Source organism: Camelus ferus, chromosome 17 (genome assembly GCF_009834535.1).
Source record: "Camelus ferus isolate YT-003-E chromosome 17, BCGSAC_Cfer_1.0, whole genome shotgun sequence".
In the NCBI taxonomy this organism is placed as follows: Eukaryota; Metazoa; Chordata; class Mammalia; order Artiodactyla; family Camelidae; genus Camelus; species Camelus ferus.
The window spans coordinates 25,467,536-25,491,547 of NC_045712.1; the positions used below are offsets into that span (position 1 = coordinate 25,467,536).

General features: G+C 41.6%; 1 protein-coding gene, 1 non-coding gene and 1 pseudogene across 5 annotated transcripts in view; all 3 read left to right on the forward strand.

Moving 5' to 3' along the window:
* Positions 1 to 23,888, forward strand: part of IP6K1 (inositol hexakisphosphate kinase 1) — a 62,217-nt gene extending 38,329 nt beyond the window's left edge. For 3 of the 4 annotated variants that reach the window (XM_032458501.1, XM_032458500.1, XM_032458502.1), the window contains 5 exons: positions 5,305 to 5,528; positions 15,328 to 15,538; positions 17,182 to 17,363; positions 19,776 to 19,951; positions 20,491 to 23,888. In XM_032458501.1, the coding sequence (XP_032314392.1) occupies positions 5,387 to 5,528; positions 15,328 to 15,538; positions 17,182 to 17,363; positions 19,776 to 19,951; positions 20,491 to 21,024 (1,245 nt within the window). In that variant the 5' untranslated portion in view covers positions 5,305 to 5,386 and the 3' untranslated portion in view covers positions 21,025 to 23,888. Of the gene's footprint in view, positions 1 to 5,304; positions 5,656 to 15,327; positions 15,539 to 17,181; positions 17,364 to 19,775; positions 19,952 to 20,490 lie in introns of all 4 variants that reach the window. The other variant, XM_032458499.1, reaches the window with a different exon arrangement.
* Positions 7,947 to 11,443, forward strand: LOC116657150 (annotated as a pseudogene).
* On the forward strand, positions 14,764 to 14,870 carry LOC116657330. Its single transcript, XR_004312450.1, has one exon. It is a non-coding gene; the product is annotated as a U6 spliceosomal RNA (small nuclear RNA).
* Positions 23,889 to 24,012: the final 124 nt, after the last annotated feature.

Here is a 24,012-nt window from a genome sequence, read left to right on the forward strand (position 1 = left end):
CAGGTCCTATATTTAGGATGTAGGAGTTATCTACTGGGTCATATAATTTTAATCACAACATGATTTTGCTAAAACCCAAAACTTAATGTTTTCCAGAGTAACTGTTTTGGCCTAGCTTGATGGTATACTTTTCCTGCCTCTTCTAGGACCTGATTCAGGCCCTAATGCAAACAACTCAGTAAAAACAGACATGGTAATCAAAACACAGTGGTCTTGTCTACTCCAATGCATAATATTAGATAATATTCTTGATTCATTTCCGTTATTCAAGATTGTGCTCATTAGAGAGGAGCTTTACTACTAAATTCTGAAATGTATTATACTTCCATAGTGGGAATTTTCTTATTTTTAAAAATAAACATCTAAAAGCAAAATAATTTTCAATCCAGTACACACAATGCTACAAACTATTCCAAAGAAAAGGACAAGCTCCTTCTCACAAAAGATAAAGACTTCCTCACCAAATATCCTACCAAGTCATGACAGGAATGGTGACGTCTCATCAGAGAAAGAGCTAAAAGTACTGTGGAGGCAGAGCTTTGAAACGTTGATCATGATTTCTACTATAGACTGAATATTTGTGTCCCTCCCAAATTCACATGTTAAAACCTAATTTCCAATGTAATGGTATTTGGAGAGGGGGCCTTTGGAAGGTGATTAGGTCATGAGGGTGGGGCCCTCATGAATGGGATTAGTTGCCCTTATAAAAGAGGCCCAAGAGAGCCCTTTCATCTTTTCTGCCATGTGAGGACACAGTGACTCACTAAACACCAAATCTGCCATCGCCTTGATGTTGAATTTCTTAGCCTCCAAAACCGTGAGAAACAAATTCCTGTTGGTTTTAAGCCACCTAGTCTGTGGTATTCTGTTACAGCAGCCGAAACAGGTTAAGACAATTTCTTAAAGATCCTTCTCAAAACCCTAAGGATGTTCCTCCTTGTAGTTACTTCTTTTTAAATACTCATGAATGTCCCAAAAGGAGAAATGCCCTACTTCTGGCAAGAATAGAAAGGTATAGAGAGGAAAGAGAATAGCTTATTTCTCTTCAACTCTGAGTCTGGGCAAATGCCACTTCAGATTTATGTGTCACAGAATTAGGCTGTAGGAATTAAATACTAATTGCAATTGCCTTTCGCTTTTGCATGTTCGTTAGTCATAGCAGAGGGCCATGACTGGGGAAAGTAGTAGCCTTTTTGTTCCTGGAGATGCTTTGGATAAAGCCAGCTTTCTGTTAGTTTTAGAAACTGGGGTGGCAGCTCACAAGTTCCTCCAACCTATGGTTCCTGGGTCTGTCCTAGACACATCTGAGTAGCATAATTAAAGTGGCTATTTTGTAATACTCAGGAACCACCCTTCATTCCCTTCTTTGACACCTAGGGAGCCAGCTCTTACCAGAATAGAGATCTGTGTCTATTGGGATGGAGAACAGACAAGACAGGTACTTTGGGAACACATTTACATGGGAACAAATCTACACGGAAAAGTGAAACTTGGCCATTTCTCTAGTGACATAACTCTCAGATGCCACACAGGGGAAAGGATAACCACTTAAAAAGTTTTCCCCAGGGGAAACCTTTTGAATTTTATTTACAAAACAAAAAACAAAACATAACACTGGTGGGGGATTTTTTTTTTTTTAATTTAACCTGTGGCAGTGAAACCAGAGTCCCTCATGATTTCAGTTTTCTGATGTTATTTTTGAAGACTTCACAAGTTTTTCTTTATGCTGGTAGTTAAGCCTTAAGTCTAGAAAAGAATGCAGAAGCTGTTGAAGTCTTGAATGGCATAAACACTTGAAATCAGGTCAGTGTATTTGCAGAGGATAGTCTGTAAAATCTTTGAGGATTGTTTACATTCCAGAATATAGGATTTATTGACTCCACTGTATTTAGATGCATTTGTAAAAAATAACGACCAGTAAGGTCCTAAAGTTCAAGAGTGTAAGTTTCTTTGATGGTCTGCCTCTTGTTGAAGCATAGTAGATTCAGTTCTAAGCAAATTATTTGATATTTGGACAGTTCATTTCTACTTACAAGAGAATGAATTTTCTGTTTGTCAGATTCTTTTTTAGTACCTTGGTACCAACCCTGTGGACCAGACATAATTCAGATTGTCTGACTTCAGGGACACTTTATAGAGCTACATTTTTCATTTTGGGGCTTAAGGAGTCATCAATGAAAAGACTTGTTCTTCAGTTGTTGGAAGTTTTCTTGTCATCAGAAAACCCTTAGTGACTTCTTGACGTGCAAAGTGCGTTAACTGAAGATCTGGGGATTTTGATGCACCTATTTCTATCTTTTCATTTACAGTGGTTTTGGCTACAAGTAACAGAATACCCTAATGTGACTGGCTTAAAGCATGAAGGAAAATTTATTTTTGTTAGATAGCAGGATATCCAGTACTTAAGTGACAGCATCTTAGACCCTAATTTTTTCTATCTTTCGATTCTGCGTGCTCCGCATGTTAGCCTTGTCTTAGGTGAGTATCTTTTACTGTCACAAGGTGGCTGCAGTAGTCTCAGATTCCACATCCAGCCAGAATAGTATCCTGATGAAGAGGAGGTACGCCTCTCTGTTTTTTAAGAGCAAGGTAACTTCCCAGAGAATCCCTGGCCAACTTCCCCTCATATCTCATTGGGAAGAAGAGAGTCACATGCTTTTTTCTAAATTAGCCATTCATAAGAATGGGGGTACTGTTCAAGGTTCTCCCTGAGCTAGAATGGAGTTTCACATTCCTTTGAATTTTGGCTCCCTGAATAATATTGGGACTAATTAGGGAGGAAATAGTGGAGAAGGACATCATCGACAGCCCTCTCAGTCCACAATTTTCATAGTGGGCCTAGGTGGACATCAGACTTCAGGAACAACCTCTGGCTCTTTATCAAAAAGAGTCAGAGCTTTTGCTATTTGGAGAACTTCCAAGACTGGGCAGTAAGTGAGGCAAGCCCAGGCCCTTTAACTGCATCAGCATACTCCACAGGGTTGGCAGTGGGCATGTCTTCATTTTATAGGCAGGGAAACTTGAAGTTAAGTGACTTGGCCAGGGCTTCATAGAGGTTGAGAGAGTTCTGGGCACTTCTTCTTTTATAGGTTCCTGATTTATTTAAAAAGAAATACCAAAGCATAGTTACAGGAATATGGTGCGTGTTACTTGTTTATCTCTAAGAAAATATTGCAAATGTAAAAACAGTACCATTACTTTATGCAGATTTCTTATAGAAACAAAAGATCAAAAGTCTGGATCTGACTGGAGATTGGACTTCTGCCTTTTAGTCCTTGGAGGCTACAGAGAATGCCATGGGTCTCTCAGAGTTCAGGGAATGGCCCTAATGCTCAATTCTTCTGGGACACTTGGTACTGGTGACGCCTCTCCTATACCAGATACCCACTGACCCAGGCTAAAAAGTCTAGCATTTTCCTAGCCTCCCATCTACAGTCAGAGACAGTCCTAGGGTGAAGCGGAGCTGGGGCAGGAGCTGATGGACAGTCCTAAGAGTCCGGAGTCAGTGGGCACTTTCAGGAACCCTGAAAAAAACTTTCAGCAGTTTCTTCCTGCCCCAACTTTCTGCCCTAAGCATTGTGACTGTGCTTTCATATTTTATTTTCATACTGTGCTTTTGCTCACTGTGGTCCTCCTTCTGGAATTACTTAGTTCATTCCAGTAAACTTTTTTTGAGCATGGCTGTGTGCCAGGAACTGTCTTGGACCTTAGGTGGAGATAAGAGGGAATGGTTTGGTGGTGGGACAGATGAGTAAATAGGTAACAGTACCGTGATATAGTGCTACTATTGAGTCGGCACAGGGTGCCTTAGGAGCCATAGAGGTGTGCATCGAACTCTTGTTTGAGGAGAATGGAGTCTGGGAAAACTCCCTGGGGCAGAGAGTTGTCTTATCATGAAGGATGACTGAAAATGAATAGCCAAGCAAAAAAGTGTGTGCATTAAAATGGTGCAAATTTGTTTGTGGGAGTGGAGAATAATTTATTTTTATTGATAGCAGTGAAATAGAATATAATTTCCTGGACAGCTTTGGATTAAGAACATTTTGCATTTTTGTAACAGTGTTCTTGTATAGCTCATTTTGTCCATAATTATGAGGTTCAGAAAAAAAAACAATTTGGGGGGTGGGTATAACTCAGTGGTAGAGTGTATGCTTAGTATGCATGGGGTCCTGGGTTCAATCCCAAGTACTCCCATTTAAAAAAAAATTTTAAAAATGAGAAAAAAATAACGGTTTATCTCTTACAGGTAAAACCATATTTCTGTGCTACAAATATTTTATTTTTCTTTTTTAGTCTTGATCTTTTAGATGTTGTCTCGCCTACTACATTCTTAATTTTAAAAAATGTGTTCAGTATTAAGTTGCCCATTACAGTAACTTTCTTGAGAGAAAACTGACATTAATAGGAGGGTACTTAAGGGGGAGGGCATAGCTCAGTGGTAGAGCATGTACTTAACATGCATGAGGTCCTGGGTTCAATTCCCAGTACCTCCATTAAAAATAAATAAAATTAAAATAAATAAACCTAACCCCCCCCCCAATACAAAAACAAGGTAAAAAAAAAAAAAAAGAAAAGGAAGATATTTAAGTACAGGTATTAAGTACAGCTGTCCCACTGTTTGATATAGTCATAAAGGGAAGCTCTGTAGTGCTAGACATGGTCATAAATTTCTGGCTGTAGATTTAAAGTAGAAGAAATATGAAACCTGAATCCCTTTGGGAAAAACAAAACCTTTTTATGCTTCTACAACTCAGCAAGGAATGATTTTCTCTGCCTGGTACTTGGCCCCTTCAGCAGAAAACTTGGGAATCTGGTGTGACCTGATTTCTCAGGCGAAAACTCTTCTTTTGAGTCAGGGCGCGAGACCCTTGCTAGGACTGGATATCGAGAAAAGTCTGAACAGAGTGAATAGGTGTTGCCTTCTGTTTTTTCCTGAACTCAACTTTGAATGTGAAGTAAACAGGAATAGTTGCCTCCCTCATGGCTGTAACATATTGTAGCTCTAAAGTCAGATCCTTTAGAGAACTTAGAAGGGATCTGAGAGCTAGGAAAGGAAGAGAATATGGGCTTCTGTGTATAAAAAGATAGATGGAAGAGACTAAAGTTGCATCATTTAACAGGAATTGACCCCACTACCTCTGTACCTCTCATGCATCAGACAGTGTTGTACATGCTGAGGGAACACATAGCAGGGAACAAGACAGAATCTGTGTTCTTCATGGAGTGGATACTCTGTGAACTCCAGGGAAATTGTAGCTTGCCAAATGTTTTGATTCCCTCCTTTCCTTTCTTTCTTTCTGTTAGGAAAGAAGAATAAGCTGAACAGACTCTGACCATTGGTTTTCAGCTCACCAGAACCTTCTGCCTAGCTCTCCTTTTGTGGCTCATGTGCTGCATCCTCTGCCCCCAGTGTGCAACCAGCCCCCAACGCAATGTGTGTTTGTCAAACCATGGAAGTGGGGCAGTATGGCAAGAACGCAAGTCGGGCCGGAGACCGAGGAGTCCTTCTGGAGCCCTTCATCCACCAGGTGGGCGGACACAGCAGCATGATGCGCTACGACGACCACACTGTGTGCAAGCCCCTCATCTCCCGGGAGCAGCGCTTCTATGAGTCCCTCCCTCCTGAAATGAAGGAGTTCACCCCTGAGTACAAAGGTCAGTCACTGGCCAGTTTGGGGAGAGCAGCAGCCTTGGGCTTACAAGTCCTTAGCTCCATTTTCCTTGTTTTGTGGCCATGTGAAGTGATTATAGGTCTCTGTTATCTCAAAACAGCAAAGTCACTTTCTTAAGTGGAATTTGAGGCTGAAGGTATCTGCAAGGTCTTTAGATCTTGAAAATTGAATTCATTGATAGATAAACTCAGGAATTCACAGCATTAGGTCCCATGCTGTTGTCAAGTTTTCCCCTGTTTGCTGGGATGATCTAAGAGAGAAGGGGCTGTACCTCTCTGGTCCCAGAGGAGGAAGAGTTGGGTACTTTCCAGACAAGGCAGTGAGACAGCTGGCAAGGAGACTCTGGAGCTTGTGTCTGTATGTGCTGGAGAAATGAATTAATGGTAAGAAATTTACAGAAGGACTGGGGCCTGGAGGTCCTAACTTTTGAAGGAAAAATAACCTGTTTTAAAATGTAAATTAACTTTACAGACTAGAACCCCATGAATATATACCAGAATTTAAGTCACTTTATTTTAAAATCTGTTTTTATCACTATGTTTATATATTTTTATGATTGTCCCTCAGGTGTAAGTTGTATTTTTTTGTGTTCCACTTTTAACTTTTCCAAAGCTGTATGAATTCAGTCATGTTTGCATCATCCTTTATTTGGGGGATCCTTGATTTAGAAAAATCAACCCGTATCAGTATTGACTTTTGTTTCCTTAACTTTTTTTTTTTAATTGTGGTAAAATATACATAACATGAAATTTACCTTTTTTGAAGGGGGTAATTAGGTTTATTTATTTATTTGTAGAGGAAGTAGTGGGGATTGAATCCAGGACCTCGTGCATGTTAAGCATGCACTCTAGCACTTGAGATATGCCCTCCCCCTAAAATTTACCATTTTTTTAAAAAGTATATAATTTAGAGGCATTAAATACATTCACAAGTTCTATACCATTACCATTATCTATTTCTAGAACTTTTATATCACCTCAAATGAAAACTCTATACCCATTAAATTGTAACTCCCCGATTCCCCCTCAGCTGAACCCCAGTAATCTCTGATCTACTTTTATTTATTTGTTTGTTTGCTTTTACTGAAATACAGTCAATTACAATGTGTCTATCTCTGTATAGCACAATATCCCCATCATGTATATACATACATATATCCATTTTCATATTTCTAATCTATTTTCTGTCTACACATTTGCCTATTAGAGATATTTCATATAAGTGGAATCATGTAATTTTTGTCCTTTTGTGTCTGGCTTATTTTACTTAACATAATGTTTTCAGGGTTCATCCATGTTGTAGCACGTGTCAGAACTTCATTTGTTCTCATGTCTGAATACTATTCCATTGCAAATATATACCATATTTTGTTTATCCATTCATCTGTTGATAGACACTTGGGTTGTTTCCACCTTTTGGCTATTATGAATGATGTTTCTGTGAGTATTACCTTACAAGAATCTGTTTGAGTCCCTGTTTTCACTTCTTTTGGGTATAGACCTAGGAGTAGAATTGCTGGATTATGTAGTAATTCTGTGTTTAACTTTTTGAGGAGCTGACAAACTGTTTTCCATAGTTACTGTACCATTTGACATTCTTACCAGCAATGTTCTATTTCTCCACATCTTTACCAATACTTATTTTCCATTAAAAAGTATTATAGGCACCCTAGTGGGTGTGAAGTAGTATCTCGTTGTTTTGATATGCATTTTCTTAATGACTAATGAATGATGTTGATGTGCCATTGGCCATTTGTATACCTTCTCTGGAGAAATATCTAGTCAAGTCCTTTGTTCAGTTTTGAATTGGATGGTTTATTTGCTATTGTTATCAAAACAGAATCAGAATATTGAATTTGGAGGAATAAATATTCTAAGGCTGCAAAACAGGGTAGAAGCCAGAATCAAACACACTGCCTTCTCTAAGTGGCTAAGAAACAACAGTTACAAATGCTTTATAAATGTAGTGTCAACTGCCTGCTTGTCCACACTCAACATACCCGTGACAAAGTCTGCTGCTATAAATATGCCAGAACCAGAAAGAGAACTATAGGCCCTGTTAGCTCGTGAAGTTCTTCTAATGCTAAGGGGAAAAAAAAAAATCCCCTAAAATGGAGTTGAACCCTGGCTCCAGAAAAATGTTTTCTAAATCACAACCACCAGAATGGGAAAAGTTAGATTTTCAAGGTGCCTCCCAGGGAAGGATTGTCAGTCATACATTAGTTCAGTTTTCCCCCAAACCTTCTCTCAGAAGGGGATCAGAAGTCTCTAATTAGGCATAGCAAATCCTTAGTATCTACTTGATTTTCTTTCTTTGGGCTGCATTTTCACTGGAGAAGAATAAACACACTTTCTCAAATACAATTAAAATCGATCCCTTCTTTTTAGGTCAAACGAAGTCCAATTTATTCAAAGAAAATGGAAGATATTATTGATCCAATTCATGTATTTCAAAGACTGATAGCATAGGGTTTTTACTTTTTATTTTGAAATTAATATAAAATTACAGAAAAGTTACAAAAATAACAGTTTCCCTAATGCTCCTATGATACCAGTGTACCAGGTAAAGCCGTATCACTGAGCAGGTCATGTCTCCATGTAGATTCATGTACTGGCTCTCCAACGTGCATGGCAGGACCATCAGCCCCACACTGGATGCAGGGCACATGTTGGAAGAGTCTGACCCATCTCTTCAACCTCTTGAGTCCTGCCAAAATGATGTTTTATTTTTATTTTATTTTTTCCCACCAAGATGATATTTTAAAATATCTGTATGAATTGAAAGCTGCAGCTGATGGTCTCTCCAAGATGATCAGATGCCAGATGTGGATTTGGATGTAACCAACAGAATCCAACCTGATGAGCCCACTGTTTTATCAACCAGTGCATCGGAGTTAAATTCAGTGTTTGGAAAGGATTACAGGACACTGAGAGACATCTTGATTAGTGCAAACCCTGCCTCCCCTCCCCTCCCATTCCCACCCCTCTTTTCTCCTCCTCTCTCCTCTCCTATTCCTTGTTTGAGGTGCACTGGCTGCTCTGTGACCACTACAGGGTCTTGTCCACTGTTCACACACATTCAGCCATCAAGAGTGTGCCAGAAAACCTTCTCAAGTGCTTTGGCTAACAGACTGAAAAACAGCTTTGTTGTGAATATCAGCTGGGTTTTACTCTAATTTAGAGGAATGCTGAAGACTAAAATGAAGTTTGGTGTCCATTGTGTCCCATTGAAGGAGAAGGGAACATTGCACGTTTTTTGTTCTCTCTGTTTGACAAGAAGCACAATGCTGTAAATGTAACCCTCATAGATAGTTGGGTAGATATGGCTATTTTTCAGCTAAAAGAGGGAACCAGTAAAGAGGTCACTGTTCTCCTCCATGAATTCAGCTCTTAGGAAGGGCCCCTGGCTTGTTGGGAATTAACTCACTGTGGCAGAGGTTGTGCTGTGATCTGTGTTCCAGCCGACTGGATGCTGCAGTGTGATGGTGCCAGCCAATGCGCAGAAGTGAATGAGGGCCTGTGAAAACCTGGTTCTTCCTAACACTGTCCTCAGGTTCCTTAAGTGAATTCCAGTACCTGATTTTAAAGGGTTTAGATTTTAAGAATGGTGTATTTTCATGCCTATTGTTAGTAAAGGGACTTTACACTAAAATCAGAGTCTTTATTTAGGCCAATTGTTGAGTGTCAATGAATAAAAGCATCATATTAAAAAAAAATAGCATAATTTATAATTATCAAAGCCAGGAAATGAACATAGATAAAATATTATTAGTTAATCTGTATACTTTATTCAAATTTTGGCAGTTTTCTCACTTATATCCCTTTTCTGATCCAGGATTTCACATTGCATTTAGTCCTCCTTGGTCTCCTCTAGTCTGGGACAGTTTCTCAGTCTCATGGCCTTGACACTTTTGAAGAGTACTAGTAGTTATTTTGTAGAATGTCCCTAGATTTGGAATTGTGAATTGTCTTATATTCGTCATGGTTAGATTTGAGATTAGTATTTTGAGCAATAGAAATTATTTATGTCCTTTTCAGTTTATCATGTCAGGAGATACATATTTTATTACTGGTGATTTAACTTTGATCACTTTGTTAAGGTGGTGTCTGCCAGGCTTCTCCACCATAAAGTTATTATTTTTCCCATTGTAATTAATAAGTACCTAATGGGGAGTTACTTTGAGACTTTTTAAATATCCTGCTTCTTATCTTACATTAGCCCATTAATTTTGAATTCATCAGTGTTTCTTGCCTGCAATGATTATTAATATGTTGCATGCCAGTGGTGACTTCTCTTTTCATCATTCCTTTTATATTTACTAATTAAAAAAAATTACAGTTCCATAAGGAAGACTTGTCCCTTCTCACCCATTTATCTATCAGTTTGGACTTAACAAATATTTTATTCCTCAAATTGTTCTAGATTTGGCCACTGGAACTCCTTAACATTGGCTCTAGTGTGCTTTTGACATATACTTCCATCATTTTTGACTACTTCTTTACCTCTAGTTACCACAAGATGTTCCAGACTCATCTTGTGTTTTTTTTTTTCAGGAACCAACCACTTCAGCAAGGAGCTCTTCTTCCTTTTATTGTAGGGATGGTATTTAGTAAAACCAAGATCTTGGTGCTAAATGTTCTGGTTGCCACTGGAGTATCATTGCTTTTAAATCCTTCCAGCAGAAAGAAAATACATGTATAATACTAACCAACATGTACACACATATTTCTTTATTGCCAGAAGCACAGGTGTTTTTAAAACTCAGCTAAGGAAAAATGCCAGTAGTAGTAGTTATTTTGGCAATAGGTTAGAAGAGAGATTTTCATTTATTTAGTATGACCAGCTGTAGTCATCAGGTGTTACTGCTTGTAATAATAAGTGTGAAGTTCTAGGCTTCTTTGTCCTTATTCACAACTTTGCCTCATTTATCAAGTATTTTTTGAACATCTACTAGATGCCAGGCTCTGTGCTCATTAGTGTAAAAGAAAAAAGGCCCATACCTTTATGGAACTCACATGCTAAAGTGAGAAACAAAGAATAAACAAATTATAGACAAAACAAGTATAGATTGTGATACGTACTATGAAGAAACTAATGTTCTGTAATTGAAAATAATGAAGCTTCCGGAACAGAACGGTTGATATAGGATGATCAGGGAAGGAGTGCCTGAGGAGACTTAAAGGATTGAGGAAGAGGAGCAGCTGTGGGCAAAGGGCAGTGGAAAGGACATTCCAAGCTTCCGAGAATAAGCTAAAGCCCTGAGGAGAAACAACAACAACTGCAAACAGAGCTTGGGTGTTCTAAGAGCGGGTTCACCTCTTTTTGCCAACTAAGAGTTAAGAAAATGATCAAAAGGACTTGAATAAACATTTCACCAGAGAAGATACACAAATGGTCAGTAAGCACATGAAAAGATACTCAACATCATTTGTCATTAGGGAAATGCAAATCAAAACCACAATAGACACTACTCATACCCAGTGGATGGCTATTAAAAAGAAAGAAAAAAAGAACAAGTGTGCCAGTGATGTGGAGAAATAGGAACATTGTTGGTAAGAATGTCAAATGGTACAGCAACTGTGGAAAGCAGTTTGTCAGCTCCTCAGAAAGTTAAAAACAGAATTACTACATAATCCAGCAATTCCACTCCTAGGTATATACCCAAAAGAAGTAAAAACAGGGACTCAAACAGATTCTTGTAAGGTAATACTCACAGAAGCATTGTTCATAATAGCCAAAAGATGGAAACAACCCAATTGTCCATCAACAGATGAATGGATAAACAAAATATGGTATATATTTGCAATGGAATAGTATTCAGTCATGAGAACAAATGAAGTTCTGACACATGCTGCAACATGGATAAACCTTGAAAACATTATGCTGAGTGAAATGAGCCAGACACAAAAGGACAAAAATTACATGATTCCACTTACATGAAATGTCTACAGTAGGCAAATGTGTAGAGACAGAAAGGAAACTACAGGTTACCAGCAGTTCTGGTGAGGGGGGAATAGGGAGTTATAACTTAATGGGTATAGAGTTTTCATTTCAGGTGATGCAAAAGTTCTGGAAATAGATAATGAAAATGGTGACACATTGTAAATGTATTTAAATAATGCCACTGAATTGTACATTTAAAAGTGGTTAAAATGACAAATTTACATTAGATATGTTTTTTACCATCATTTTAAAAAGTAAAACGTATATTTAAAAAAACCCAAAGCTCTACCCAAATGTAATTTATTTAAGCCAGTCTTACAAATGCCAAGAAAATTAGGGCTCATATCAGATGAATTAAAAGACCATTGAGCAGGGGAGGCTATTATAGCTCAGTGATAGAGTGCATGTGTAGCACAAGGTCCTGGGTTCAATCCCCATTACCTCCATTAAAAGATAAATAAAATAAAAAAACTAATTACTTCCCCCCTAAAAAAAGAAATTTAAAAAATAATAATAAAAGATCATTGATTTTCAAGTTCCTACCTGAATTCTGTCTATGTAATGAGATAAGAAAATGTCAGAATCAAAAATTTTTTTTTCTTAAACTAGTGTTGGATTGCATGATTCATTTAATTACCAGATCTAACCTACTCTTGGAGAGAGCTTCTTCCTGCCCTACCCACAGCTTAGCCATTTCTCCCCTGATCAGGTGTGATGCTATCTGCCATTGGTAAGCTGGGGTACTCGGTGGTATGTGCCTGCAGAGAATTAAAGGTTTCCAGTGTAGGTTTAGATGCCCTTGCAAGACAAACAGAAATTGTAAAAGGAGAAAATGATGCATTTAACTATATAAAATTTAAAACTTTTCAAAATACATCTTTAAAAAAAAGAAGATATTTACAGAACATGAAACTGACCAAGGGTTTTTTTCCAGAATGTATGTGTGTGTGTGTTTGTGTATATGCAGTTCAATAAGAATTCATGCAAATCAATAAGAGAAAAAACAAAATCAGTAGGAAAATGAGCACAAATAAAGAAAATCAGTGACAAACCAAAGACCAAAGGGTGATTCTTTGGAAAGAACAATAAAGTAGATAAATCTCTAGCCAGATGAGGAAAAATAGAAGACATAAAGTTCTAATTTCAGAAATGACAGATGTGTCATCACTACAGTTTCTACCAGTATTTAAAAAGTAAAAGACTATTATGAACAATTTTATGCCAGTAAATTCTACAACTTGGATTAAATAGACAATTTCTTGCAAGACACAACTATGAAAACTGACTCAAGAAGAAATGAATAATTTGAATAGTTCTATCAAACAAATTGAAGTTGGAGTTTAAAGCATTCTATCAAAGAATACTTCAGGCTCACACGGCTTCCCTGGTAAATTCTACCAAATATCTGGTAGAGGAAATACAAAAATTCTTCCAAAAAATTGAAGCGAGAATATATCTTACCTTGTTGTGTAAGGCCATTAAAAGAAAATCCCTCATGAACCTAGACGTAAAAAATTTGAACAAAATTTTAGATTAAATCCAAGAATATATTAAAAGGACATATGTCATGACCAAGTAGGTAGGGTTTACTTGAGTAATGCAAGATAGGTTCAGTATTCAAAAGTTAATGTAATCCACCATGTTGATAAACTGAAAAAAATAAAATGATCTCAGTAGGTGCAGAAAAAATGTATGACAGTATCCAACATCCATTCTTGATAAAACAAAATTAACAAAATTCTCAGCAAACTAAGAATAGAAGGAAAGTTCCTTAAACCTGATAGAAGGCATCTATGAAAAACTTAGTTAGCATAACACTTGATGATGAAACAGTTACTTTCACCCCTGAGATCAGGAACAAGACAAGGATGTCCATACTCTCTACTTCTAGTTGACATTTAACTTGGAGGTTCTGGCCAGTGTGGTTAGGCAAGAAAATGAAATAATAAAAGGTATCCAGATTGGAAAGAATGAACTAAAATTCTTTATTTGTAAACAACATAGAATTCTGTGTTCAGCCAAACCAGTCAAGAGTTGGAGTAGAATAAAGACCTGTAAAAGACTCAGAAAAGTGACCTCCTGAACACCCTTTCTTAGGAAGTTACTTGAAGATATATTCCAGTCAAATAAGAAGTAAACCAAGAAGGGAAAAGGAGAGGATTACAGAAGGAATGACTCACTTGTCAGCTGCAGCAAGGAGGGGCCCAGCATGGGAGCGGTGTGGCTGGCCTGGACACTCTAAATCATACATAGGGGGAGCCCAGGAAAGAAGGAATATTATAGACCATAGGGCATTCAAGCTTGAACAGAACTGAGGCTGTAGTAAAGACAGAGAGGGAGTTACAAAGGCAAAAACCTGTAGGCACGGTGGTCATCTGTGTAAGGAAGCTGGGGTACAGATGTGAAGCACACTAAGGTGAAGTATACATTTAAGCAATGTAATGGGAAATACAAGAAAAAAGCATCCATTTCACCTTGATGTTTTAAGAATTTTTTTCCTGAAAGGGCCCTGGGATTAGGGTAGTGCCCTCCTAGAGAAGGAAATGGGCCAGAGAGAAGATATTCTTGGCCTGGCATACTGACATATTCCTAAATGCTTCTCACTAATTCTCAGATTATAATGCCAGTTTTGCACACCAAAAGTGTAAAAGGAGAAGTGACAGAAAGCTGGATTGGAAGTTAATTGAAGGTCAGCCTGGACCATTGTGGGGAAAAAAAAACTTGAGGTAAATTTCTAGGTATTGTGTTTAACTCCTTTGGTAATGATCCAGAAGAAACTATGAACAACCTGCTTGATAAAAATGGACACAACAAACTGTTTTGCATGAATACAGCACGGAAAAGAGAAGGATGTTTCAACTTAGAAATGCTGGTGGTTCAGTGAGGCAGAAGTTCTGTTTGGTGAGCTTAGAATAGCCTGATGCTCAGTGGGCAGAAGATATATTTTGGGGACTGTCTTGGAGGCTGAAGTCTTGATGTCTGTCTAGGTGACACTGTCAGGCAGAAGGAAACCAGATCTGGAGGAGGAAATGACAGTATCACAGAGGAGTTAAATAAGTCGAGGGTTAAATTATGTCAAGTGTGGATGTCACCTAGAGAATACAGTTTTTTTTTTAATGGTACAGAAGGCAATAGTTGAAGTGAGAGGGTGCTCGCTTCGGCAGCACATATACTAAAATTGGAACGATACAGAGAAGATTAGCATGGCCCCTGCGCAAGGATGACACGCAAATTCGTGAAGCGTTCCATATTTTTATAGACTGGGATTTCAAAATTGTAGAATAGACTACACTGTATAGCACAGGGAAATATACACAAAATGTTATGATAACTCACAGAGAAAAAAATGTGACAATGAGTGTGTATATGTCCATGAATAACTGAAAAATTGTGCTGAACACTGGAATTTGACACAACATTGTAAAATGATTATAAATCAATAAAAAATGTTAAAAAAAAGTGAGAGGGCTAGATGATAAGAGAATGGGAAATAAATATAGGTTATCCAAAATCAAAGGTAAATAGTGGATTTAGGGGGAGGGGTGAGTGGTCAACTGTCTTCTGGAAAGATGTGTACTATTGATTGTTCCTACACTGATCTACAGTCGAGTCATGGCAGCTGGAGTCAGCAAGGGCCAGCAGTCTTTGCTGCATGGACCCAACCTGTGTAGACATTTGTTGACTGGCTGCCTTTTTTTTTTTTCTTAAACAGGTGTGGTGTCTGTCTGTTTTGAGGGAGACAGTGATGGTTACATTAACTTGGTGGCCTACCCTTATGTGGAAAGTGAGACGGTGGAGCAGGATGACACTCCAGAACGGGAGCAACCTCGGCGCAAACACTCCCGCCGGAGCCTGCACCGGTCAGGCAGTGGCAGTGACCACAAGGAGGAAAAAGCCAGCCTGTCCCTCGAAACCTCAGAGAGGTAAGAGGGTGGTGAGTGGGGTTGGAGGTGCCTATCTGGTCCTGTCAGCACAAATACTCAGAATATCTCCAGTCCTGCTACATCATGGGGAAGTAGGGCTCAAAGTTGCGGAAGGATGGTGGATGTTCTTGGGCCATCCACATAGGTGCAGCCTGCTGCCTGTGTTTCACCCCAGTGATGCCTGCTTCTGAATATGGCTGTGGTTGGTTGAGAGAGAATGAGGCTCTGTTAGTCCTTTAGAAGAAAGAATGCCCTGTTTTCTCCAACTTGGTTATATCTCGCATCCCCAAGACAGAAGGTCAAAATGCATTGGTCCACGAAGGTTCCAACTGCTTTCTCAACTGCAGGATGTCAGAGCGCAGTGGCAATGAGCAGCCGTCTAGACCAATGTTCTTTAAGGGTTTTGGGTGTCAGAGCTCTCTGAGACTCTGGTATCAGCCTTTCATTGTACCTAAAATTTAGTTTATTGCATTGGAAATTGATTTTTCTTGTAGATTAGGAAAATAATCTGCAAAGAATTATGTTTCTTGATGTATCATGTGAAAAAGTGGTTAAACTCCTACTAGGGTGGCAATAATCAAAAGGACAGACAATAAAAGTTTGAATGAGGATGTAGAGAAAATGGAACCATCCTACATTGGTGATGGGAATGTAAAATAGTGCAGCTGTTCTGGAAAACAATTAGGAAGTTCTTCAAAAAGTTAAAGCCAGCAACTCCTCTCCTAGGTGTATACCCAAGAGAATTGAAAGAATATATTCACACACAAAACTTGTAACCTAATGTTTATAACATCGTTACTCTTAACAGCCCAGAAGTGGAAACAACCCAAGTGTCCGTCAATTGATGAATGATAAATTAAATGTAGTGTATCTTACAATAGAATATTACTTAGCAGTAAAGAGGAATGGAGTACTGACACATGCTACAACATGGGTAAACCTTGAAAACATGCTAAGTGAAAAGAAGCCAGTCACAGAAAATCACATATTCTATGATTCCATTTATATAAATTGTTCAGAATAAGGCAAGTCCATCTTTTCTGTCCAAGAGACAGAAAGCAGATCAGTGGATGCCAGGGACTGAGGGGGAGGGGAAGATGGGAAGTAGACTGGTTTGGTGACAGGGTTTTTGGGGAGTGATGAAAATGTCCCCAAAACTAGGTAGTGATGATGCTTTATGACTTCAAGAATATACTAAAAACACACACACTGAATTGTTAAATAAATAAAAATATAACTAATGTAAATGAAAAATAATACGAGCTTCCTGAAACAAAGCAGAATCAAAATTGTTTGGTTAACTTACTTTATACATATTTAATCTCACTCAAAAATAAGTTTCAGTGAATAGGATTCTCTGTGACTTGACTCAGAAGTTGAAATTGGGACTTTTTTTTATCTCTGACATCCGATCACTTCAGCAACACAGGCTGCACACCCTGCCTGCTTCTTACTACTTTACTTATGCTAATACCATTTACTCACTTCAATGGGCTTATGCATCTGGGCCTCCATTTCACCCCTCAGGAAGGTCTGTGGGTGGCAAATTAGACTTGATCCAGGCTCCTCCACCCTATGCAGTGAGACCCCAGAGGGTGACTTGTCTGAGCCCCTTAGCAATGTGTTGTGTTCTTTCTTCTTAGCTCACAGGAGGCAAAGAGTCCAAAGGTGGAGCTCCACAGCCATTCAGACGTCCCTTTCCAGATGTTAGATGGCAACAGTGGTCTGAGTTCTGAGAAGATCAGCCACAACCCCTGGAGCCTGCGCTGTCACAAGCAGCAGCTGAGCCGCATGCGCTCTGAGTCCAAGGACCGAAAGCTCTACAGTATCCTTGTTTCTAGTCCAGCAGCACCTGCTACTGGGACCACGGGTCCTGTTTCAGGGCACCTTCCAGTACCATGGCCGAGGCCCTCTCTGTTGAGGGGCCTGTCTGTTGTTCTTATCTCCTTTTTCCATACATTCTTCCTCTTTGTCCTTATTTTCATCAACATGTTGTTTTTTTCTGCCTTTTGGGGCTGTTAAGACTGAAGCTTAAACCTGGCAGTTAGAAGAGTGTTGTCCAGTAGAACTGTCTGTGACAATGGAAGTATTCTGCATCTGCTAAAAAGTGTGGTAGCCACTACCCACACTGAGTAACTGAAATGTGGTTGCTGTGACTGAGTTACTGAATTTTAAATTTAATTAACTAAAATCTAAATTAAAGTTACCAGGCATGGATAGTGGCTACCATATTTATCAGTGCATGTCCAGAGTCAGGGATCTGTGTGTGCGTGCATATGTACACGTGTGTATTTCTCCCCTCCCAAAAGATAATTGAAAAGTAGTATGTTTGATTTTGGTGTTTTTTTTTTTTTTTTCTCTAAGGTTAAACACTGTATCTCTACCATATAAAATAGTTTTAAGATACTAAAGGTAAAAAAATGTTATGAAATGGAAAGTTTTAAGGTCATTTAGTATCTTGAAGCAGTAGACAATAAATAACAAATACTTACCGAGAAAGTGAGGGCATGTGTGCTGAGTATGTACTTACTCAGTTTTCCTAAGTCTTTTGAGGGAGGAACTGCTACAGTTCCCATTTGTAGGTGAGTAAATAGAAGCACAGGGGCGGTTAAGTGTTGTGCCAGAGCCAGTGAGTGGCCAAAGCAGGATTTGAGAGCACATGCTCTCAGGTATTATGAGATATTTCTGCAACTTTCTTTGTTTTATTGTCACTTGTTTATAGGTTATAGCAAGTGATGAGACTAAAAGGCTACAGATTTAATGGTCTTCTATAAATTATTCTTTAAAGAATTAGGGGATGTCAAAATGTTCATCATCAGAGTGATGCTTAGTGTCTTATCCTCCAAGACGATCTGATTGTTTCATAGTCCCAGTTGTGGAATTGAGGTCCATGCCATGACCCCGGGTGACTTTTAGCAGACACATGACAAGCCTGTACTTTTATCTGAGATTGTTGCGGACAGTAGATTTAGATGAGGACATGGATATAAATGCCAGGCAGTCAGGACCACAGAGCTGTTTTGAGCAGAAGGTCCTAGAAGTACTAAGGAGTAAGTAGAAATAAATGGTCTGCTAGCTTGAAATTGAGTTAGAAAATGGTAAGATAGAAATTTAAATCCAGCTTTTTCTAAAGATTCCTGCTTGGGAATGTTAAATCTGGTTTCTCATTTTTGTAGTAGTGCTACAAAGAAGTCATCTTCCTTATTTCTTAGGCCTGGGTGAAGTACTGGATTAAGTAGGGCCTTGGTTTGCACATGGTGCCAGGGATGTATATGAAACTGCCAGATCTTCTTTGGCTTATTTATGTATGCTTGTAAGACAGATCTAAAAGTAAAATAAAAATGATGACATCAACAAATGTGGTATATATATACAGTGGAAAATTACTTAGCCATAAAAAGGAATGAAATTTTGTCATATGCTATGATATGGATGAACCTTGAAAACAGTTTGCTAAGTGAAATAGCCAAGACATAAAAGGACAAATATTATATGACTCTACTTGTATGAAGTACCTAGAACAGGCAGATTCATAGAGACAGAAAGTGAAGTAGTGGTTACCAGGGGATGAGGGTGGGGGAGCAATGGGAATTATTATTTAATGGGTACAGTTTCTAGTTTCTATTTGGGAAGATAAAGTTTTGGAGATTGGATGGTGGTGATGGTTGCACAGTAATGTAAATGTATTTAATGCCACTGAACTGTACACTTAAAAATGGTTAAATTAGGGGTGGGGTATAGCTCAGTGGCAGAGCGCATGTTTAGCATGCATGAGCTCTTGAGTTTAATCCCCAGGACCTCCATTAGAAAGAAAGAGAGAGACTGTTCTAACATACTTTAAAAAGTTCTATTAAAGAGAAAATTGAAAAAATGGTTAAATTGGTAAGTTTTATATATATTTTACCACAGTTAAGTTTTTCTTTTTTTTTAAATAATAGGCCAGTGGTGTGAAATCCACATTTGAGAGTTTGTGAGGTGAATACAGATTACATCAGAAGAGAATGCCCCCTTTCTATAGATATAAATGCCAGGCGGTTAGGACCACAGAGCTGTTTTGAGCAGAAGGTCCTAGAAGTACTAAGGAGTAAGTGGAAATAAATGGTCTGCTAGCTTGAAATTGAGTTAGAAAATGGTAAGATAGAAATTTAAATCCAGCTTTTTCTAAAGAAAAACTTCATTGTGCTTTCCTGGCTGGGGTTGGTGAGCATGGTTGTTACTCCCCTTGACTGTGGTCCAGAGTTCCTCCTGCTTGAGAACGTGGTGCACCACTTCAAGTACCCCTGTGTGCTGGACCTGAAGATGGGCACCCGGCAGCACGGTGACGACGCATCAGCGGAGAAGGCAGCCCGGCAGATGCGGAAGTGCGAGCAGAGTACGTCGGCTACGCTGGGTGTCAGGGTCTGTGGCATGCAGGTGAGTGAGAGTAGGTGCTTTCACTTGGTGAAAGCCTAGGTGCTGCTGCCTGCGTGTGTGCCTGCCTGCTGTCCACACCGGCTACCTCCTGGCCCGCGATGGTCTAGAGTCTCCTCTGAGAGGGCGACTCCCCCACAGGTGCTGAGTGCATCTTTATAGATATGTTGCCCGAGCCCTCTTGTCCTTACCTGGGGACCTTGGTCTGGGCTCCAGTGCAGAAGCACTGTGAGAGCCTGTTGCCTTGTTGCTGGGGCAAGTAAGACTCTTGTCTGTCAAGATGTTCCTAGTTCGAGTCCAGCTGGTCTCCCAGGGCAGCTTGGAGGAGGCCTCCAAAAGTGATGGCAGAAAATCTGTAGGTTGGGTCTCTGCACTCTCCTGGCTTTACCACAGGAAAACTTAGGGTCAGCTTGTCCTGACCACTCCAGTTGAGCAGAAAAGCTCAGATTTGTGGGAAGTACTTTCCAGACAGTGCTTGCCCAGGGCACTGTGAAGTCATCAGTCCTCCCTGGTACTCACCCGTCTGTCTCCTGGGGTTTCAGGTGTACCAGCTGGACACAGGGCATTACCTCTGCAGGAACAAGTACTATGGCCGTGGGTTGTCCATTGAAGGCTTCCGCAACGCCCTCTATCAGTACCTGCACAACGGCCTGGACCTGCGGCGTGACCTTTTTGAGCCCATCCTGAGCAAACTGAGGGGCCTGAAAGCTGTGCTGGAGCGGCAGGCCTCCTACCGCTTCTACTCCAGTTCCCTGCTTGTCATCTATGATGGCAAGGAGTGCCGGGCTGAGTCCCACCTGGACCGCCGGTCTGAAATGCGTCTCAAGCACCTGGACACAGGGCTCCCTGAGGTGGCTTCACCCTGTGGCCCTAGCACCAGCCCCAGCAGCACCAGCCCCGAGGCGGGCCCCTCCTCTCCACCCAAGGTGGATGTCCGCATGATCGACTTTGCACACAGCACGTTCAAGGGCTTCCGGGATGACCCTACTGTGCATGATGGGCCTGACCGAGGCTATGTGTTTGGCCTGGAGAACCTCATCAGCATCATGGAACAGATGCGGGACGAGAACCAGTAGGCCCAGCTCTGGGTCCCCAGAACCCCTTCCTCTCCACCCGCAGGCAGGGACCATTGCTCTGAACTCGCCGTGAGGACACACAGACTTGCTTTTAAAGGGTTATATTTCTCTTTGGTGTAAACTAAAAGAAATGTTTTTAGCTGTAGCCTGGAATCCATATATATAAAGTGAAGGAGGGCAGAACACATCCCTTCAGCCAGGCTTCTTAGTTCTACGGCTCTGACTGCTGTGTCCAGGCTGACTTAGGAAGGAAGAGGGGCCCCTGGTGGGCTTGCCAACAGGGATAGATTACCCTTGGACATTGGTTTCTCTTGCCTAGGTCTTTGGGGTCTGTGGCTGCAGAGTCCTGCTGGTTGTGATGTGAAGCCTTGTGTTGGTGCAGGGCCCATCCATGCTCACTCATCCCTTATTCCTCAGATGTAGAGGGATTGGGTGCCCATCTCTTGGGGGACTTTGTAACTTGTGGGTATCAGCCAGCTCTTACAACAGATGTCCCCAGGGCACTATAGGGCCAAGTGGACACAGCTGGACCCATCCTTCTTGGTTCTGATTTTGGCTTGAGTCTAGATTCATGAAGCTGTGCTGAAGCCAGCTTATGACAGAGGGCAGGCCCTGGGGTCCCCAGGCACTCTTTGGCACTTCAACCTGCTCCTCCTCCTGCCTGCACACCCTAGCCTGCCTTTCTCACCAATATCCCTTGCCTATGGAGGCTGGCTACCCACTCATGCCCTACTGGAGGGGGCCTTGCTCTGTTTGCTGAGTGTCCAGCAGGCCTCATCGCCTCTGGTGGCGCCTCTGGTGGCTCTTGCCCAGACAGTATTTCCAATTCTTGTGCTGTGGGTAGGAGTCATCTTCCTCTATTTGGGCAGCTGTGGGTTGGGCTGCTCCTCCCAGGGCTCAAAGGCTGTGGTCTGCTCAGGGTCTCACCTCTCCCCAGGCCAAGCTCCAGGAGGAGCTCCAGGCTTGTGAGGGAGAACTTTAAGCGTGTTGGCTTATAGGGATATTGTCTGGGCCTTGGATGCAGGTACCCAGGTTCTGCTATTGAGAGTTTTGTCTTATCAGTACTGGGGTCCATCAGTCTGTTTGTCCATCTGCCAGCTCCTGTCTCTTGGGGTCTTTCCCCTGGAGTGTAGCTTTGTTCGTTAGTAAATACTGATTTCCTTCATTCCTGAGAGGAATATTCTCTTTACCATTTCTGAGGTTAGCTTTTGCCCCTCTACCCTTCTTCAGCAGGTGCTACCTTTTTACAAAGAACTGGTAGCAAGATAAACTGGAGGAGGTGTTTCCCTGCTGGCCTAGCACCCTCTCTGTGAGCCTGGAGTGTGGCCTCCTCAACACTCAGCACTGACAGTGGCACAGTGAAGGCCCAAGGGGTGACCCCTGCCTTTCCCATGGTTTTAGGAGTTTTTGCTGCCAGCCCTTAATGGAATAGAGACCTGTCACCTCTAACATATGTGACCAGGATGTGACACTGCACTCATCCTTTGTCGAGGTTAGTGCCCTCACTACCGAGCCTAGGGCCACTGTCATTGTCACTTTTGGCATGTCCCTGTTCGGGCATTAAAGGTAAGCCTGCTAGCGTGTGTCTGTGAGAGGACTAACTTCCTGGTCCTTAGAGTTGCAGCCCCACATCGTAATTAGGGCTCCTTGATGGGATCCCATCTCTCTTGGCCCTCTCACCCTGGTGCCAGTGGTGGGCAGGTTCCCATTCCTTGGGGCTAGGAGGGACAACTTGTTTGTTTGTGGTCTGTAATGACCATCTTCTCTCCTGTGATGCTCTGTGGCTGCAGCCATAGGGGCAGTAGCTCTTCATTAATGTGGATAGTCATTTCCTGGTAGGGCAGAGGGTAAGACAAAGGGTCTGGGGCCACTCGGGACCCCCTTGATGTAACCTGTCCAGCCTTGGGGCGTGCCTCCCGAGTTCCTGTGTTTTGGGAGCAATGCTGCCCCATTCCATTCTTCATAGAGAAAGAGGCTGTACGCACTTATAGTCACTGTTTTCCTGGCACCAAAAAAAGCAGGGCTGGGATTTGCTGCTTCTCCCTCAGGGCAGGGACCCTCTTTTCTGCACTTTTGAACACTTAGGAGACCCAGAACTGTTACCTGGTGGGTGGTGGGCATGTGTCTGCACACGCTATTGCTCCCTGCTTCATGCCAGGGAGCCCTGTTTCTGCTGGGCCCTGCCTTCCCAGCCCCAACTTGGGACCAAAGTGCAAGATGGGATCATGGGTTGGGGCGCTCAAGTGGCCCCTCTCTATATAGTGCTTCCCTGGGCCAAGTCGAACCAGCCCCCTAGCGGGGAGGGATGGGCGGTGCTTAAAGAGGAAGGGGACCAGTGTAGCAACTTGCCAGGGACCCCACCCCTCCCTCACATCGGGCCTGTGCAGTGGGCGTGGGGATTCCCCCTAAGGGGGCCAAAGGCCTGGGCTATTTCAGGCAGGAGCTGCTTGCTCACTCACTCACATCTGGCCATGTGCACCACCCCTAGATGCAGATTGCTTTGAACTTTAAAGCTGTTCAATTTGTTTTTGTTTGTGCCGGTTTAAAAAATGTTTTAATTGGGAGAACCCTGGGAAGAGCCTGGTTCCTTTGCTTCTTGGGGAACTGTAAGGCCTCGACTCGAGGACCTCTCTGCTCCACTCTTTTCTGGAAGCTGCCTAAGCTTGTCCACACCGCCCGAGCCCTGCGCCCTGATATGACACATGGCTCCGCTTCTGGGCAGGTTGCCTTTTCTCGGGACCTTGAGTGCGGGGCAGGGGGTGCTCCAGCCCTGGGCCGAGCCCGTCCCTTTCTGTACACCTAGCGCTGCCCGCCCCGCTTGTGTCTGAGGTCGTGTCTGTCAAAATAAAGCCGCTAGAAACTGAGGCATGTCCCTGTTTTTGAGAAAACCCCGTGGCCTCCAGAAGACAGGCGTAGTCCGAGCCTTTCTCCTGGCGGGGCGGGGCCGGAAGCGGCTGGGGCACAGCCGACCCTGGCAAGGGAGGGAAG